This window comes from Miniopterus schreibersii (assembly GCF_964146895.1).
Source record: "Miniopterus schreibersii genome assembly, chromosome: 16".
In the NCBI taxonomy this organism is placed as follows: Eukaryota; Metazoa; Chordata; class Mammalia; order Chiroptera; family Miniopteridae; genus Miniopterus; species Miniopterus schreibersii.
Genome location: NC_138116.1, coordinates 16,051,818 through 16,071,769, shown reverse-complemented (window position 1 = coordinate 16,071,769; position 19,952 = coordinate 16,051,818). Strand labels below are relative to the sequence as shown.

General features: G+C 36.6%; 1 protein-coding gene across 2 annotated transcripts in view; it reads left to right on the top strand.

Moving 5' to 3' along the window:
* Nucleotides 1-19,952, top strand: part of STXBP4 (syntaxin binding protein 4) — a 117,691-nt gene that overhangs the window by 7,956 nt on the left and 89,783 nt on the right. For both annotated transcript variants that reach the window (XM_081116051.1, XM_081116050.1), the window contains exons 2-5: nucleotides 7,716-7,926; nucleotides 8,914-8,992; nucleotides 13,156-13,250; nucleotides 19,139-19,235. In XM_081116051.1, the coding sequence (XP_080972177.1) occupies nucleotides 8,974-8,992; nucleotides 13,156-13,250; nucleotides 19,139-19,235 (211 nt within the window). In that variant the 5' untranslated portion in view covers nucleotides 7,716-7,926; nucleotides 8,914-8,973. The remainder of the gene's footprint in view (nucleotides 1-7,715; nucleotides 7,927-8,913; nucleotides 8,993-13,155; nucleotides 13,251-19,138; nucleotides 19,236-19,952) is intronic.

Below are 19,952 nucleotides of genomic sequence, written 5' to 3'. Positions count from 1 at the left end.
GGGTATTTCTTAGACTTCACTTGATATAATGCAATAATAGATCATGGAACCTAATAAGTGATAAGAATTTGCTTTTAAGACAAGTATCGATTTGTGCTTTTATATTGCATGAGAGATGTTTGTAATTAAAGTAATAAATTGATAGCAGTGCTGAGCAACTCTTCACCAACTGTCAGTGATAGCAAACTAAGGAGTTATATACTTTCTCTTACTGGTTTTCTTAGAATTCCGTTGTTCGAAAGGCTTTTAAAAAAGCAAAACCCTGTAATAGACTGTCTTGTATAGTAACCACTAGAGGGCAGCACAGAGTTGGTAATGTTCTTTGATTATACCTGGTCCTGTCCAAGAGAACAGCCAAAATAAAGGAAGGTGTAGAACGAAGAATAAGTAAGTTTGCAGTGCTTATGTTCCTTTCTGTGTACTTCCTCATGATGGAGAGTTACATGCATGTTTGCTCTGCGAGTACAAAATGGATGCTATTTCATTTTTTAAAAATTTAAATTGATAATAATAGCATTTACTGCGTTCTAAATACTGGATTAGAATGTTAATAAACACCTTACAAAGTTTCTGCATAGTAGGTGTATTCAGAATAGGAAGCACAGGCTATAAGGCTATCTTCCTTAAGTTGTTGAACAGAACATTAATATTCTTAAATGCATATGTGTTCCCTGCCCCACCCCAGGTATTTTATTTCCATATATCTCCTAGATCCTGTTCCTTTCTTTCATATCACCTATCTCAGTTTGTGATCATAAACTGATGTCTGTGATTGTTTTATCAACTCTGCCTGAACCACAAGACAGTACGCCCTAAGTGCAAAGGTCCTACCTGATTTTATTCACAGTAAAATTCTTAGCCCTCAGTGTGGTGCCTGACATATACTGATTGCTCAGTTAATATTATGAATGAACAAGTGATGCTTCAGTCCCTCTGTCACATTTCGGAGACTTACTGATCTGCCTGTTTACCACTTTACTGTCACCATCTGTGCTCAACCCCAAGGTATGTACTCCCTAGCTCTTTGTGTCAGATTCTGGATAACAATGACGTTTTTAAATGTTTTTAGTTTGTTTCTTTGTTTTCTGCTAATAGTGTAAAGAAAGCAGGCAGGAATCAAATGTTTTCCTTGAAACCTGATACATTATTTTCTCTCTGTCTCTGAAACTAATGTGGTTCTTATAATCAATGCCATAATGTAACTGGCAGCATTTTTTTCTCTCAGTGATGCAACAATGGCATATCTTACAACCAAAGTCGTCTTAGGTTTGGTAAGTTCAGGACTTTTTTTGTCAAACCCATAGATATAGACAAAGATCACAAAAATATAGGTACTAATGTTAGTCATTGTTCACAGAGGATTGAAGTGGGGCATTTTTAACTTTCAGAGGAAATCTGTTTTCAGAATATGCTGGGCATGTCATGGAAACTGGGACCAAGGCTTTCTAGATAGTTAGGACCAAGGCCTCAGGATAGCAAAGGGTAAAGAAACCACTCCCATCGGTGGAACAAAAGGAGCAGCAGCCAGGAGGGCTCACTTTGCAATACCACACTCTTTCCTCTTTGCCATTATTATTTCTGTTAAAGCCACCTTAATTTCCTGGACCTTACTAATTTATTGCAGATTTATTATGTACGTGACACTATGCCAGGGGAACAACCGTGACAAGGACTCAGTTCTGGCGTACTGAGAGAATCAGTGCTGCTAGCTTGGGAGCTGCTGAATTAATGTGCTCTCATGGGAGGAAAAGGGTATAAGGATAGTAAAAAACAAGGGCAGTCCAAAGTAATTGCTGTAATATAGGTAAGTAAAAGAGCTTTTGGAGCAAAGAGAAAGGAGCAATTAAGTAAATCTAGGGAGTCGGGGGAAACTCGCAGCAGAGATCGTGTTTGGTCTGGGCTGTGAAGCCTAAGTGAAAGTTCATCAGCTAGGGAAGTGGCAGGGTGGGTGGTGTCACTCCAGACAGAAATTAGTACGTGTAGAAGCATTAGGGTTTGAAGAACATTTTCTGAAAACAGAATGAAGAATTCATATGCCAAGAAGGGAAGGTGGAGGATGAGGCTAGGAATAGTAGGTTGCAGCAAGTTTGTTTTGCCTGGTTTGGGAAGTTAAGGAGTTTCAGCTTGTCTACCAGTGGGCAGCCATCACGGCTTCTCAATATAGGAGCAGCAGGATCCAGTTTGCTATCAGGGTGAAAATGGCCCATCACAGATTTGGGATTCTGAGTCAACTCACCTGTGTTTAACACCCACCGTGTACTAGGGTTTTATATATGTTATTTAATTGTGACATCAACCTTGTGTGGTGGGTATTTATCCCCACTTTGCAACTAAGAAAGTGGAGTCTCATGGAGGTTAAACAACTCACTTAGCGTCACATAAATAACATGATAAAAGAAGGATACCTCCAGTGGACAGTTCATGGCAGAATGGGAGAGGACCCAAAGGCTTACAAGAGCATCCCTTAGTATTTAGGAGTAATGAGCTAGTTAAGGCAGAGTCAGACAGTGTAGATGGTTGCTGACAAGGTAACGTATTATTTAGAAAACTATGTAATAGTCTTTATAATCTGAAATGAACAGTGTTGGCAGTTTCTCACAGAAGTATTTAAGTGGTCAGGGATGCATCATTATTTCAACATCTTTATAAATGTCAACCTGAAAGATTTCAGACTCTGAAGCTGGGCACCTTGCCTGTTGTGCTGCATAGTCGCTCAGTAGCTGCTGAATCAGAATCTAGACGGTGTGGAAGTCGCCTCTGAAGTTAGCATCTTCACATGCACATTAATCCAGCTGGGGCAGCAGTCACTGGTTCCCAGTGCCAGACAGTTACAAAAATAGCTTTGTTTTAGTTTGCAAGTTCTGACTTTTAAACAGGTTCAGAAATTCACATGATCAGCTAAGATTTTATTCTAGGAAGCAAAGAAAAAAAAAAAAAACCACTGCTGTGAATATTTTTTAGAAAGAAAAAATATATATAAACACCAGAAGCCATAGTTGGAAGGCATTGTTTTTCCTTTCTTCTCTGACTCTTGTCCGGCTTAAAAATGCTACTTTAATACATCAGAGGACTTTAATGTAAGATATGATAAATTGCCTTTACGAGAGCTTTTCCCTCTGTACAGCTTAGAGGAGGATGTGGGAGATGGTAGGTCAGCCTCAACCCTGTTGCCTATATCTGTTTTCTGTAGCCTTTTTCTCGGCAACTCTGACAACCAACTATGGTTTCTATGAGATACAGAGATACAGGAGCTGCCTATGAGATACAGAGATACAGGAGCTGCCTGGGACACTTTAGAATTTAGGTCTGTGTTCCTTGTGGAGGATGTTGTGCGCCTCCCCATCCCCTGCCTTCTCTCTCTGTTAATGTTTATGAACGTGTAGCTAGCAAGTCCTAGAGCTCAAATTTGAGTTGGGGTCTATCTGGTTGCCAAACCTTGTGCTCTTTCCACTCCAGTCCACACCTTTGAAAGCTCCTGCCCAAACAAAAGACAGTTGAGTTGCCATCTGACTTATTGTCATCATTATAGAATTTCCTCTTTTCAGTGAAGTTTAATAGAAGGAAGTGTGAATACCAAGAATGTTTAGATTAACACAAAGTAACCTAATATTTACTCTCTGTCACCCCACTTCTAAAAGAACCTTTCTTTGTCAGTCTCCATTAACTGATCTGCTCCAATGAAGCAGGGCATTCTCCATCTCCCACCCCTAAATTGTTTCCAAGCTTTGGGATCCAAGTCAGTAGTAATGTAGTCAATAAATTTCAGTTACAATCTATCTTATTAAACTGATTCTAATGAGGAATTATTTTGCAGATTCCAAATGGTCTATATAGCTAGATTTAACAATGACATTTAATTTTATTAATTAATTGATTGATTTTAAAATCAGAATAAAAATTCTCTATTTGACCCTTACTTTGAATGCCAGATTTGGTAGTTATGCATATTGTTGGGCAAATGACATGAGCTTTCTTTTTATTTTGGGGGGGGATGGAAAATTTACTTTCTTCTTTATAGTGCAAAATTTGACATACACGAAAGGATATTTGGAAACTATAGCTGACTTATGAAGCATAATAATAAATGAATACCTATGAATCCCCGTAGAGTTCAGCACTTAAGTAGAAAGTTTAAGTACTATTGAGACTTCCTGTGTGCTTTCCCCATCACATTCTCCACCCTCCCGCCCAGAAATGTTGTTTATTCTTCCCTAACTCTTAGCCTTATTATTTTGCCTGTGGCCAAAAGGTTGTTTTTCTAGTTTGTTAACCATTTCACCTTAACCTTGAGGGAATGAATGGCTGTCCTTAAACTAAAATTAAGCCCATTAAGTTGCACACTAATGTACATAGTGTCTAAGAATAGTCAACTTTATTTATTTATTTATTTATTTATTTATTTATTTATTTATTTATTTATTTAAATTAAGTGTATTAGAGTGACAGTGGTTAATAGGACCATACAGGCTTCAGGTGTGGGTTTCTACATTACAAGGTCTGTATATTGCTCTGTGTGCCCACCACCCAAAGTCGTATCTTCTCCCGTCATCATGTATTAAGACCCCCTTCATCCTCCCACCCCCTTCCCTCTGGCAACCATTACATTGCTGTTTGTATCCACGAGTTTCAGTTTTATATCCCATATATGAGTGAAATCATATGGTTCTTAGCTTTTTCTGCCTGACTTATTTCACTTAGCATAATATTCTCCAGGTCCATCCATGTTGTAGCACATGGCAGGGTTTCATCCATTCTTATGGCTGAATAGTTAGCATTACATTGTGTGCATGTCCATCTTCTTTATCCAGAGCTCTATTGCACGACACTTTGGTTATTTCCATGTCCTGGCCCCCGTGAATAATGCTACAGTGAACATAGGGTGCATATATCTTTTCGAATACATGTTTTGGAGTTTTTCGGGTAGATACCCAGGAGAGGGATTGCTGGGTCATATGGTAGCTCTATTCTTAATTTTTTGAGGAATTGCCGGACTGCTTTCCATAGTGGCTGTACCATAGTGGCTATACATTCCCACCAGCAGTGAATGAGGGTTCCCTTCTTTCCACAGCCTCTCCAGCACTTGTTATTACCTGTCTTGTTGAAATAGCCACTCTAACCGATGTAAGGTGGTATCTCATTGTAGTTTTGATTTGCATTTCCCTAAGTGCTAGTGAGGTTGAACACCTTCTCATATATCAATTGGCTGTTGGTATGTCTTCTTGGTAGAGGTAGTCTGCTCAGGTCCTCTGCCCACTTTTTGATTGGGTTGTTTGTTTGGTGTTGAGTTTTATGAGTTCTTTATATATTTTGGAAATTAAACCGTTGTTGGAGCTACTGTGCAATTATCATTTCCCATCAGGTTGGCTGCCTCTTTATTTTGTTGTCAGTTTCTTTTGCTGTGCAGAAGCTTTTTAGTTTGATATAGTCCCATTCATTTATTTTTGCCTTTACTCCCCTTGCCTTTGGGGTCAAGTTCATAAAATGTTCTCTACGACCGTAAGATTTGGGCCCAGGCTATACGAAACTGTGTTTATAAAATCTTACAAAATTAGTTCTTTCATTTTACTGAACATGTAGAATCCATATGGTAAATGCTTTCTCCATTTTGCTTAGTCTTTTCCAGCACTACTATTGTGTTTCACTCCCCATACATTAACCAAATGGAAGGAGAAAAAAGTCACTTGTGAATATAGCAATTGTGTGTTATGATCCATGACTTTGCTAGTTATATTTAATCATATATTTATAAAATCCAAGTTAGTTTTCAAATTTTATATATTATTAAATTGCCTTTTTTGGTTTAATTTTTTATAATGTTTATAATTCAGAAAAGTCATAGAGTAATTATGCGTTCAGGTTATATCTTTTACACCATATTTGAGATAACATTTCCACAACATTTTTTTGATAAATATTTTATATTTATTTAATTCTTTTCCTGTGTACTCAGTATTCAGTATAAGAAGTAACACTAAATATCTTTTTAAAAATATGTTTTTAGCCCGGCCGGGCATGGCTCAGCGGTTAAGCGTCAACCTAGGATCCAGGCAATCAGGGTTCGATTCCCGGTCAGGGCACATGCCCGGGTTGCGGGCTGCAGCTGATCAATGGCTCTCTCATCATTGATGTTTCTAGCTCTCTCTCTCCCTCTCCTTTCCTCTCTCTGAAGTCAATAAAGATGTATTTCAAAAAAAAAAAAAAAATGTTTTTATTGATTTTAGAAAGAGAGGAAGGGTGGGGAGAGAGAGACATCTATCTGTTGCCTCCCGTATGCGCCACAAGTAGGAATCAAACCCAGAATCTAAGTATGTGCCCTGACCAGGAATTGAACCCACAGCCTTTCGGTATACAGGATGACGCTCCAACCAACAGAGCCAAGGCAACACTAAACGTCTTTTAAAAAATTAAAATAACTTGTTATTTTGCAGTAAAGTAACCATAAATCACCATTATTATATATAATGCAGTTCGGATCAAAGATCCGTTATCTGAGGGATATATCTTCGATAACGCTTTGAAAAAAGGTATTTCCTTGAATTGTGGCATCAGGGTGACTGTTTAGCCTTCTAACTGTATAAGCGCCTTCCTTAGTTATTTAAATAATGCTCTCTGTCCCTGTACAAATGATAAATTGAGAAGCATCTTTGAGACTGGAAATGAAGAGAGCTCATTCTCCTTTCCCCGTTCAAATTAACGGAGAAGACAGATGGGCACTGAGAGCTTTTCCTAAGAACGACATCTGCTCTTGTAGCAGATATGCTTTTACTCCTTTAGGCTAGTTATAGGCAGAGGACTTAACAAAGACAGTGCCAGACAACCAGTTAGAATTGGTCATTGTTAGTTGGACATGACTAAAGCTATATGTACAACCAGTTAGTCCTGGGTCACAGGAGGGATAGTAGATCCAGTAAAGAAGATGTTTGATCATGAGCGGAAATATGGGTAGTATCAATCTAATTATGATCCTTGATTGAATTTTTAAAAATTCTTACTGTGGAATGAATCTCAGTGGTTTGATGGGATGAAAGACGCAGGAATGCTCAGAAACTAAAGTGAATGGGACTTGTATTCTGACATAGTCTTGGATTATTTGGCCTATTTTATTGCAGAGACAGAGCTATATCTGTCTCATAGTACCAAGCTTTTAAAACAGGTCTCTTTTCCTTGTGTGCGGGGTTATGCCTTCAGACATTCAGGATTCCTTAGTGAGAGTTTATTCAAGGTATACATGAACTATTCCTATTCATTCACACATACTAGCAAACCAGGCTTAATCAAAACCTTGTTACTGAGATTCTTTGTCTACGATTTCCTTTATACTCTTTCTTTACTAAACAAAACTTTGTTTTGCTTTAATTGCATCGGTTAACTATTTTAAAAAACATCCTCTTTAGTTTCTTTACAAATGTTACTACTTTTGTTAGGGTGGATGTTTGAGGCCAGGAGATCAACTTGTCTCAATAAACAAGGGATCTATGATGGGCGTATCATCTGAAGAAGAAAATAGCATAGTTACCCAAGCCAAGTTACGGTAACTCTTCTGTCCACAGGATAAAAGGAATCATTTAGCATGTCCCTTAAAGTAGTAATCTATGATGTCTTCAGTACTTCAGACCCTAAAAGAAATATTTTTAGATAATATGTGAAACATGATCTTACAATTCAGTGGCACTATATCCATAATCTATTCATAAAGCATTTCTTTTTAATGCTAGGTGAGAATCTGCTTGGGAGATAGCATTCATAAGACAAAAATCAGACGGCAGTCGTCCAGAAAAGCCGTCGTGTGCGTCCCGTTTACAGAGCTCAGGAGAATATGGACCCCACGCCTCAACATCTGGTCTTCTTCCTTCTCCCCCCAAAATACTGATTCCCAAGACCTCACCCGCTCCCTCAGCTACGGAGGCTGTTTTACCATCTTCTAAGGTAAACCAGCTACTCTTAAATTTCTGTTCACTTATGCAGTTCATAGATCCCCTGTATGTTTTTATATTTGTTATATGCATAGAGGATTATAATTTTGGTAATACAGTTTGTTAGCAAACTGGAATTTCCTTGAAAGGTGGTGTTTTTTTGTCCTTTTAGGATTTTTATGCTGTGCTATCAATAAATATAATTGTTTTCAATACAGTGTGTCTTTTGGCCAGAAAGCCATTATCAGGAATGCCTAGACATGCCTAGATGTCACTCAGAACTATGTTAGGAAAGTCATATGTATTTTCAGACAGACTTTAATATGGTTCAGTGAGTTATTATTTCTGTTCTCTGCTTTACTGAAGACAGGCAGTGTCCTTTGTGTTCCTTAGCTTCTTTCCTGGACAGTGAGGCAAATCCTAACCACCCAGTGTAGGTGGGTATGTTCTTCATGTGTGTATACTAGACTATCATTCACCCGCTCAAACTCACACAAAAGGGGAGTTTCTTCATCAAAATCAACACAATTAATAACTAGTTGCTACAGTACCCTAATAAATTGAAGTTATAAAATACAGTATATAGTCTTTAAATGTGTGTTAGCTATAAAGTAAAATAGGAAACTCAAGTAGGCTTTCAGCCAGTGGGATATAATTTGTCAAAGGTAACTTCAGTTTCAAGGACATGCTAATAAGATAACAGAGCATAAGATTTTCTGGCAGCCCCTTATACTTTTGCATATGGGGTTATAATTAACCTTTTCAAAGAGAAGATGCATGGCCTCATATTTTGTTGTCCTCGGATGGCAGAGCTGAAAGCATTTGGTGCCTTTGATTCCGAATTGCTTTGTTTGAAGATGAATATGCCAAAGTTTTAGAGGTTTTATAGGTTTTGGACTATCGCTTTCATCCCTCTGACCATTCTTACGTTAACGTGAGCTTCTAGTCTGGGCTTTGACCTTCCTTGGAAAATGACATTTCATGTTCTTCACTTTGATAGTTACAAACTGGATACAAGAAAATAGAACAGACTTCAATTACTTCTCTGGACCACAGCCCTATGGATATGCCTAATACAGGTACGTGCACATTTAATTCCTCTCTCCTGTTACTGTTCTCGATGACTCTCTCTCAGTGAGGAGTTCATAGTGTGACTTAGTAGACTTTAACAAACGGTGCATTAAGTCTTCTTCCCTTCAGTGAAGAACAGCAAAATAAACGCATTGTGCAGTGGTCCCTGTTAGAGAATCACTTTTATTGGAAATTTTCCTGAACAAAGGGTTGAAATTTTCAAAGATGTGTTATCATAACAGTGTCCATGAAGCCACAATAATCAATGAACTATTGAAACCAAGTAATGAAAACTCTTTACAAATCAAGATTATGTTGCCTTGCCCTTTTAGTGAAATACCAGTGAGGTATATTAAATGCACCTTCCGAGAAATTACAGAAGGGAGCATAGCTTAAGAAAAGATATATTTTTGGTTTGGGGGGGGAAGAGATTATATAGAGATAAATTAGAAAGAACATCAGTATTGTGAATTCAGTGTTATTGGTTTTTAATTACCATGAAATGATTTACTGACTGTTTAAAATAATAAAAGATTATGTAAGCTACCCATATGAAAAGGATTTTTATCAAGCTGTAAAGTGTATATTGGTTCAGATATGAAGAAAAATTCCTCCCCTTAAGTTATCTCCAAAAGTTAAATAAGCACAACAGTCAAAAAACTATACAGGATAGGGCAAAGGTAGGTTTACCGTTGTGGGTATTCGAAACGTAATTTATTCTATTATTATTATTATATTAATTATTGTATTATTTTCCATATGAACAATGGTAAACCTACTTTTGCCCCAGCCCTGTACTTACAGAAAAGTTAATTACATGTATCTAAATTATAATGCAAATTGTTACCTATGGATTTCAGTTTTTAATAGCATTATTTAGATCAGAATTACAAAATAAGAAAGAGTATAAATTGCATAGTGTCTTAGTCTGTTTGGGCTACTCTAACAAAATACCACAGACTGGGTAGCTTATAAACAACATATTTATTTCTCACAGTTCCCGAGGCTGCAGTCCAGGATCATGGTCTGGGTGAGAGCCTTTTCCCAGCTGCAGGCTTTTCATCATGTCCTCACATGGCAGAAGGGCGAGGGAACACTGTGGGGCTCCTTTATAAGAGCATAAACCCCATTCATGAGGGCTCCACCCTCATAGCCTAAGCACCTCCCAAAGGCCCCACCTCCTCGTACCATCTTCCTTGAGGGTTAGAATTCCATCCTGTGAGTTCTGCAAGGGCTCAGACATCCAGACCATTACACATAGCTACTGCTTAACAGGAATTCATAGTCGATCCCACAGTAGTTTCCTCTGACTTGGAGCAGTATTTACTGGTAGGGTAGTAGCAATCTTTAGCCATAGGTAATATACCTTTTTCCTTAGTGGGATTCGTTGACTATTAGAAATTTTATTAGCTTATTCCCTTTATATAATTAATTTTCATTCTCGTGATATATTATTTTTATTTTAAACTGTGACCTCATGTGAGAAAGATAAAGAAACAAACAATGGTGAGGATATATTTATGTAACATGTTTTTGATTTTTAAAGTAATTGAACTACTCCTCACTGCCTCTTTTAGCCTTTCATTTATTCAGTAAGCATGTACTATGTCATATGTGTAGAAAACATTGCCCAGTAGGAATTATGAAGGAATTAGGATAGTTTCTGTGAGATATTTAATCATATATTATGAAATAAAACAAGGGGTTAAAAACCATTATTCAGATTAGAAAAAGAAATGTGTGTGTGCAATTTTGTGTGTGTGTGTTTATTTTACTGAATGACTACTATCTGAGTATTCTATGCGAACTGGAACAGAGTATGGGTGGTTTTAGTACTCTAAGGAGTATCTATACTGTCTTGAGGATGAATCACACATTTGAACAAATAGTGTAAAGCCATGCACAAGGTGGACTAAGGAAAGAAAGTAATAAGTGGCTTGAGTGGTGTGGGGAAGGCACAGTGGTTAATCACCAGGCTCTGAATGGAAACTTACGTTGCCGACCTTGAATGCCAGGTCCTTGAGTCTCGATGTCATGGAAATGAGCACTGAACACAGTGTAAGATCAAGCAGAGAGAGTTTATTGTAAAGAGCTTGTGCACAAGAGAGTCAGCCAGAAAAGAGAAGTGAATTCCCCAAGGGGTTCTTGTGGATGGCTCATACAGGGGACTTGGGATGGGTGTAGGTTTGGGAATGAGGAGGTGGTCAGCTGTCTCACGATCGCCATCTGGTGGCGCTTAATCTAGGTTGGTCACAAGATGTTTTCCATGGTCAGTGGACCACTCAAAGGCCCTTTAAAATAATGCTTGCACAAATATTCTAGTTATTTTAAAGATTAGTGAGCTTATATGTGTAAAGTGCTTAGTGTACTGCTTAACTAAAAATACGCATAAATAAGAGCTAACTTGTGTTATTTCCACTGTTACACAGCAAATTTTTAAGCTTAGCTATAGGGAAACAAGTGAGAATGCATGCCTTAGTGTGTGTGGATGGTGCGTGTGTTCCTGTGCCTCCCTCTCTCTTCCTGATTCTCCTCTCTCTCAACCCCTCTCCAAGTATGTACTTAAACTTGAACTGAGTTATGCATGCCCAGGATTTGTCTTCGTCTGAGACCATAATTAGGACATCTTGGGTCCACCCACCTAGTGTTAGTGTACCTTAATTGTAGGTAAGTCAGGTACCAAGCTGAAAGTCATTGTCAAGCTTCACAGGCCCAATCCTTAAAAATGAAAACTAAAGTTGGACTTATCTGCTATTTGTTCTTTCATACCACGCCACCACACGCTCCTCTTTTATGCCCCACTTTAGGTTTGGCAGAGAATTTCTCTTAATGTTACCGAACCGAACTGAACCAGATCGAACAAGGATCTGCTCGCTCCATGCACAGCAAAGCGGAGCACTGAATATCAAGGTTTGCAGTGGAGAAAATAAAGCCATTTTATTGGCAGGGCATCAAGCCAAGAATGGGAAGCTGCTCTGCAGTTACATTAAGAGAAAAAAATATGCATATGGTATTTTTTATCCCATGACCAACAGTTAGGTATCACATCAACAAAGGAAACTTTGTTGCTTTTATCAGAATTGTAAAAATTCTTCTGTACTAAAATCAGTCTTTCTCAACATTTGATTCCATTTGCAGCTAAAAGTCAGTAGCCTTTTTTTTTTATGATCTTGACACATATAAGCTATATTCAAGATTTTACATAGAATGTTAACGAACGATGTGTTAAAGGTTTGGAGGAAGACTATTTATTTTCATAGGCGCTTATGTTCTTAAGAGAATGCAAATCATTTTGTACTTAAGAGACAGATGCTCTGAGAAAGTAAAAAAAATTAAAACACTGCATAAAGATGTGACATTTTAAAAAGTTTTTTCTCTTCCTCTTGTCTCTATGTAGAACTTGTAAAATATCATTTAAAAGTGTATTTAGAATAGTGACAACTTAGATATAAGGATTGTTTTTACAGGAATTTGTTTTATATTAAAACAAATAATTGTTTTCAAGTTTTAGTCCTGGTTGGCACCTTATTCTTGTACAAGGACAAAGGCTTGTCTAAATAATCAGGGTCGATTGAGAGAGAGCCAAAGAATGGCATATAAACTCAACTCTTGAAAGTCCATTTATGCTGCTTGAAACAACCCTTCTGTAAAATAAGAAATAGGAGTTTTAGTTCAGGAAGTTACAAGTCTAATATAGTCTATGTGTAAACTTGAAACAACTTTCATTTTTTTGTTTTTCTGAAGTCTTTCCAGAACTCACATAACAAAACCACTTTTGCCAGCCAAAGAAACAGCATGATCTTTTTGAATTTCTCATATGATTTTACTTATTTGGGAAGGGGGAAAAAGACTTTTTGTTTTACAATTAGTAAGGTATTGCGATGACAGGGTAGTGGTGGTAGGATGTATGTTTGTGTTTTAAATTAGTATTCCCTGGGACTTAATGCATAATCGACCACTCTTTTATAGCATATATTTTAGGGCTCAGGTGAAGCTGGTTTGTATGATACCTTTTAGATTTAAAGGAAAAAAACATGAAAACAAAACTGAAAACTGCCAACTGATTAACCAGAGTAATTTTTGAACAGCAGGAGTTCAGGACACATCCTGTCAAATGAAAATTTCTATTCCAATTAAATTTCCAATTAATGTGCACCCTGTTGTCTCTTAGAAACTGCCCCTGTCTGGACTGATAATTATGGACCACAAGGAAAGAAGATTTCCCTAAATCCCTCCGTTCGCCTTAAGGCAGAGAAACTGGAAATGGTAAATACTTCACATGTCTGTTTTTCTTCCATGAAACAACAGCAAGGGAGGAGTCTGGTTTTTGGAGAGGGTAAAGGACTGGAGCCATTAGTTTCTTGAAGAGTTATTTTTATGCAATTAAATGAATGGCAGTTTGGATTTAAATGAACTTACTCATGTTTGAGTTGGGCAGTTCATATTGTTCACTAGTACAGAATAGAAATGAAAACTTTTGTCACTAAAATGACATTCAAATTAATCTGTTTCCTCCTGTGACAAATAAGACAAATGTGATGTTTTACAATGTAGAATCCAAGGAAGCATGGAATCAATTATGACAAGGTTTACACTTATACTTCATGTGTAAGAGCAATGAGTGCAAGTAATACTACATTTGTTCAACTTTTTTTAAAAAGTAAAGGGAAACTAACCTTAAAATACAAAGTAGTGAGATACTAACTACTAAGAAGATGGTAGCAATGTACTAAGGCACAAAAAACTTGCCCTGGGGAGAGTAAAACATTGAGAGCTTTTGTATGTAAAAGAAACTTAAGATGCATTTTAAAACTGGTTCTTGTAAGGTTACTTGGGAGCTGACAGCAAAAATATGCAATGTCTTATTATTATTATTATTTTAATGTTTTTATTGATTTCAGAGAGAGGGAGAGGAAGAGAGAGAGAAACAATGATGAGAGAGAGTCATTGATGGGCTGCCTCCTGCATGCCCATACTGGGGATCTAGGCTGCAACTGGGTATGTGCCCTGATGGGGAATCCAACCATGATCTCCTGGTTCATGGGTCGACGCTCAGCCACTGAGCCCAAATATTTCCTAAGCTGCTCTTCCTTTTTTGTATAGTTAGCTATTGCTATAGTAATATCTGAATCATTTTAACTTAAAATGGGTCCTATTTTAATTGCTGCTTTGTAGACAAATTCAACTTTATCATCTATTATACTTTTAACATATTTCCTATCCAGTAATAAACAAGGACAATGTGATCACAAATTTAAAATGTAAAAAAGTTAAAATGTAGTAAAAGTATATCTTTATCTTCTATAAATATATTGCATATAGTATCTAGAAAATTGATGCTGTAATGAGATTTCACAAGGAAAAGGTATTGACCGATTATGTGGGTATTAATTAATTGCCCTACTCAGTCCAATTTTGAAGAAAGGCAGAGAGGTTACAATTTGATGAAGGGCAGTACCTGTCAAGGCGTATACATGAATGGCATTGTCCTCATGAAATCCTTTTTGTTTTTCTTGTCTGCCTAGACAGTTTTATATCAGAATCTCTTGAAAAGTGATTTCTAACACTGAACTAGTTATTTTTTAACTCATTGTCTGAAAAAATGATTGCCTCTCATGAATACTCTGAGAATGGTTTTTATATGCAGATATTTTAAAATAATTTCACCATAGTTATTTAGTGACGTATTTTTTCAAAGTATTTTTATAAGTACTATGTGTCTCATTTGATCCTAAAAAGTTAAACTTAGAAGTAAGTATGGTAAACATAGCAAATAGATACACAATGTATTAGTTGGTTTGACAACACCTCTATACTATCTATATTTTTGTACCTGGGAAAGATGCTTTGGGATACAGATGCCATTTCACTGGTATTTACTTTTACCTCTTACCATTTCTGTAACATTTGAAGAAAGCTGTAGTGAGCAATGCACACTCAATGTCTGATGATAGTTAATGAGATATTCTTTGTTATTAGGCTGGGAAGTATGTGACTAACATTATACAAGTGACATTTTTTAAATTCATCATTCAGACACCAGAAAAAATTAAGGACAGGTATTGTCCAATTAATACATTTGCATTTTAAGGCTAAAAGATGACATTATTCAATAAATTATTAGAATCTACCTTTTGATCAAAAATAAATTACTTCCGATTTAAATTCATAAGCTTGCCTCACTGACATGCTGTATTCATCTAGAATAAATTTCACATGCAACAAAACTTTCACCTATTACGAAGTTTAGCACTAGATCAATTTACACTGTAGTTAATTGCATTTTGCAACTTTATTATTACCTGATATAATAAGAATCACCACATACTGAGTACCTTCTGTGATAGGTATTTTATTTGCATTACTTTTATAAAATTGTTTTTATATCTTTACCAATTATACACAAAATGATTATATTTTACTTGTGCAGTTTAAAGAGTGAAAAATACATGTACCTACCACCCAGCTAAGAATGAGAACTTTTGAAATTGCCTGTGTTTCTTCTTGATCATATATACCTTCCCTCTCCCTAAGAGGTAACTGTATTCTACACCTTGAGTTTACCATTTACATGCTTTTTCAAATTTAATTATGAAAATATTATGAAGTCAAGGAGTTTGTTTACCTGCAGCTTTATTTGAGGTGTTGCCAAATTTTTACTTGTTTCTCCCGGTCCCAGAAAAATGGTTGGCTCATAATATATGCTCAGAAAGTAGTTGTTGGATTGCTAAATTGTTTTCTGAAGTAGTTTTATCAATTTCATCCTCACTACTGTTATGTAAGAGTGCCCGTTGCTCCTCATATTTTACAGTCTCATTATAATGCATTTCGATGTATTTTTATCATCTTATTTAAAATGTTTTTGCTATTTTTATCACTTCTTTTCTCCCCTCTTGATTGTATTCTTTGGTTTGATTATATTTATTTGGTTAGTTTGTATTTTATTTTTCTTCTCCAGCTTGTTTTAGTATACATCAAATGTTATATAATAAAATGTTTGGGAATATTAAACCAAATAGATGACAGTTGTTACCTCTGGGAGAAGTTCAGAAGGGCCTTTTGCAATGTTTTATTACATTCAAAATATGATATAAATATACTTAAATGCTAAACTTTAATATACTATTATAAAAAATTTTTAAAGCATACAAAAGATTTAAAATCTACAGAATAGAAAGCTGTGATATATTGATAGTTTTTAAAAACATAGAACACTCTGTATAGTATAATTTAATTTTTCAAAAAAAAACCCATAATTTATATATTGTTTTATATATAGGTGCTATATTCATAGGAAAAATATCAGAAAAATCATAAACAAAGCTGTTAATAGTGTTTGTCCCTGGAACAGTAGTTCTCAAGGACAGGGATGTGGAGTTTTGCCTCAGGGGATATTTGGCAATGTCTGGAGATATTTTTGGTTTTCACAAAATTAGAAATCACTAATAAAAATTACTTGTTAAAACTCTGTGTATGAAAATTTTTAAAATATTGCTAAGTAATTTTGTGAGTCAAAAATATTGCTGATCAACATGGACAAGAAATTGAATCTCACTTGTAATTAGGGGACTTCAAATTAATACAAAATATTCTGTTTCATATACAACATATTGACAAAAATTAAAGTGTGAAAGCATAAAATGCTGTTAAGACTGTAGAAAATAGGAGTGCTTATTGTGCACTAGTGCTGTGTATAACTTGCTCGGTCCAACTAGCCTGGGGAGGTGTTTCACAATAGCTAATAAAGTTGACTTTATAAACCCTGTGACTCCACATTTCTTCTTCTAGGGATATACTGTAGAGAAATTTTCACACATATATACAAGGAGACATATATAATGTCTTGTAATAAAACCCAAATTGGAGTAATTGTAAAAACCCATCAATCAAGGAATGGGTAACAAATTATAATTTCTTTAGACAGTTGGATACCATTTCAAGTTAAAATAATTGAACTAGTTTTGCAAACAGTATTGAGCAATTGTGAAATCATAACATTGAGGTAAAAATTAAAATAATTTGCAAGATCATCTTATTGTACAGTACTACTCATGTACAATTTTAGTTGCACAAGAGCACATATTATTAGGGGATACATGTAATCGAATCAAAGCATGGACAGGAGGGATACACTAACCTTCGTTCTGTCTTGTTGAGGAACAATGGAGAAAGCTTTCAACTAAGTTATTAATGTTTATTCTTAAAAATATATATATCATAGAAATGTACACTTGAAACTTATTTGATCCTATTAACCAGTGTCACCCCCAATAAATTTATTTTAAATATATATAAATTTTGCTTTGCCGGCGTGGCTCAGCGGTTGAGCATCGACCTAGGATCCAGGAGATGGTGGTCTGATTCCCGGTCAGGGCACATGCCCAGGTTTCGGGCTTGATCCCCAGTAGGGGGCGTGCAGGAGGCAGCCAATCAGTGACTCTCTCATCACTGATATTCCTCTCTCTCTCCTCCTCTTCCTTCCTCTCTCTGAAATCAATACACATACATAATTTAAAAATAAATAAATTAAAATTCATGTAAATTTCAAACAAATATCAGTGAGTATTTAATGATAGCGAGTACATGGTGTTCTTTGTATTATTCTCTTTATTTTTATTTTTTGGAAAATTTGGAAAATTTTTATGACTGAAGGCAAAGAACACCAAAAGTTAAGAATCATTTATTCCTTGTTATTCAAGGCAAATATTTATGACTCTTTAGACAAGATAGATAATGCTAAGTGAATCCCTGGAGTCACATTTGAAGGAATCTTTCCTGATGTTCCCCCTTCCTCTGGTCTCCTTCCCTCACTGTGCCCAGCCACCTGTACATTAACCAGTCTGTTTTGGCCATAGTGTATCCTGTATACACTTCTGTTAAATTGCATATTACCCTAATTACATTTATTTACATGTTATCCTCACACTGAAGACAGTAGCAGCAACTGTATCTTGTTTGGGGGTCCCTTTGCCTGATAAATAGTAAGCACTAAGTAAATATTTGGTAAGTGAAATGATGAATGGCTGAACAGATTCCAAAGGAGGAAGAAATTTATAAAGGACAATTACCAGTGTTAAACTTTGCCTGTGTTTTAGTCTTGATATGATTGACACAGAATATGTTCTTGCCAGAATTCAGCAATAGGGCATCCAGTCAGGCCCTGTGCATTGGCTATGATTAGGTTTTGCTATAAATTTATTTCTTTCCAACTGTCTTCTTTCTGTTCCACCATCGTTACTAAGGTCACTCATGAACCAGGATGACTACTTGAATTCCAGCAGTCCATCCACCTCCCTCCCTCCCTCCCTCCCTTCCTCCCATTCGGCTTCCTTTCCTTTTCTTTTAATTAAGCCCAAAGGGAGGAGGAAAGGGGACAGGAAGTGCTCCCCACTGCCTTTGGGAGACTCCCCAGGCGTCCCTGACAGCACTCTGCCTGTATCTTCCTGGCCAGTGCGCGGTCACAGGGCCTCGTCGAGTAGCAAAGGGGGAATGGGTGAACACCTGTTGGCTGGGTGACAGTGTTTCTAGCTGGGTACTGCCGTTCTGCTAGTCAAGACCAAGGAGAGAGTGGGCGTTGGGATTCAGCTCGCAGCCCCTGAATTGTTGACCAGCTATGGTTGCTAAATGGAGACGGTGGAGAGCAGCTTTCTAGAGAAAGCTTTTAGTTCACTGTTTCTGTGAGCCTGCTCACAAACGAGCCAAAAAATTAGAGTATTTTGTATTTAATTCAGTTTTCATCCACTTTATTTTGGGTCTCAAGTACAAGATATTAACAAAATATTCTTTCGAGTGCTGCTTCTAGAAATTAATGTTGAATTAGATTTATTAGGATTTACTTGCTGGTTTTCTTCTTCCATACCACGTATTTTAAACTAGGAAAGAATTTGAGTTTTGGTTCTAAGGCTGTGCTTATAGAGTTAGGATCAGCTGAAGTGCTAGCCTTGGGGGGGAACTGAGGTGGTGGTAGAATCAGAAAGTTAGTATTTTATAGAAAATTAATCCATAAATAGTCAGCAGACTTTCTTTGGGCATCTAATTCTGGTCACTGTTCCCAATATTGATCTTTTCACTGGGTTGTAGAATAAAGTACTAATGAGAAGTTTTGTTCTTTGGAGATTTGAAAAATTGCTTCATGTGAGTCCTTTTCCTTCCAGGCTCTAAATTATCTCGGTATTGAGCCCACAAAGGAGCAACACCAAGCCCTGAGACAGCAAGTGCCAGTAGACCCGAAGGGGACAGTGTCTTTTGGAGGTAACATTAGATATGGTGTGTTATCTCAGCGATTTTCAGCCTGTGTTCTCTGGCATGTTGGTGCGCCACAGGAATCTGTAAAACACGCAGCACCCGACTGCTTAATCAGGGCACTGGCCTCTTTTCCCTTAGACTGTCAAAGTAGAAAATGGCAGCAGCCAGCACAACAATAGCCCCCAGTGTGAATGAATCAAAATTATACCTATTTTTTTGTCAGATTGGCAAAAAATATATTTTTTGGTGTGCCGCAGAATTTTAGTTAGTTTGTGTGCCACGAGATGAAAAAGGTTGAAAATCACTGAGTTATATCTTCACAGAAACTTATTTGAAGAGTTATTGTGACTTATTTTCATAAAGAGTTCCTCTTTAGGAGAGAAAAAAGACCGCATCTGTTTCAAATTCCCAGGTCGGTACTCTAAAAGCTCTGCTAGAATTACTGCTAGTCAGCAGAAAGAACTTTCTTAGAATCTTTTGGCTCTAAAATATTGTCGTTCTATCATATTCTTTTTCATTTTTTATTTATTGCCTAAAGATTGCGTTAGTAATAACAAGAAAGTACAAAATATAGAAGTGCTGATTCCACTACGGTGAAATTTTAATCCTGTTTTGCTAATGTGATACGGTAAATGTTTTTATGATGCTATGTAATTATTCTGACTAAAGGTAGCATGATGTTGACATACTTAGTTGACATACTGTAATATTAAGCCTTTCCAC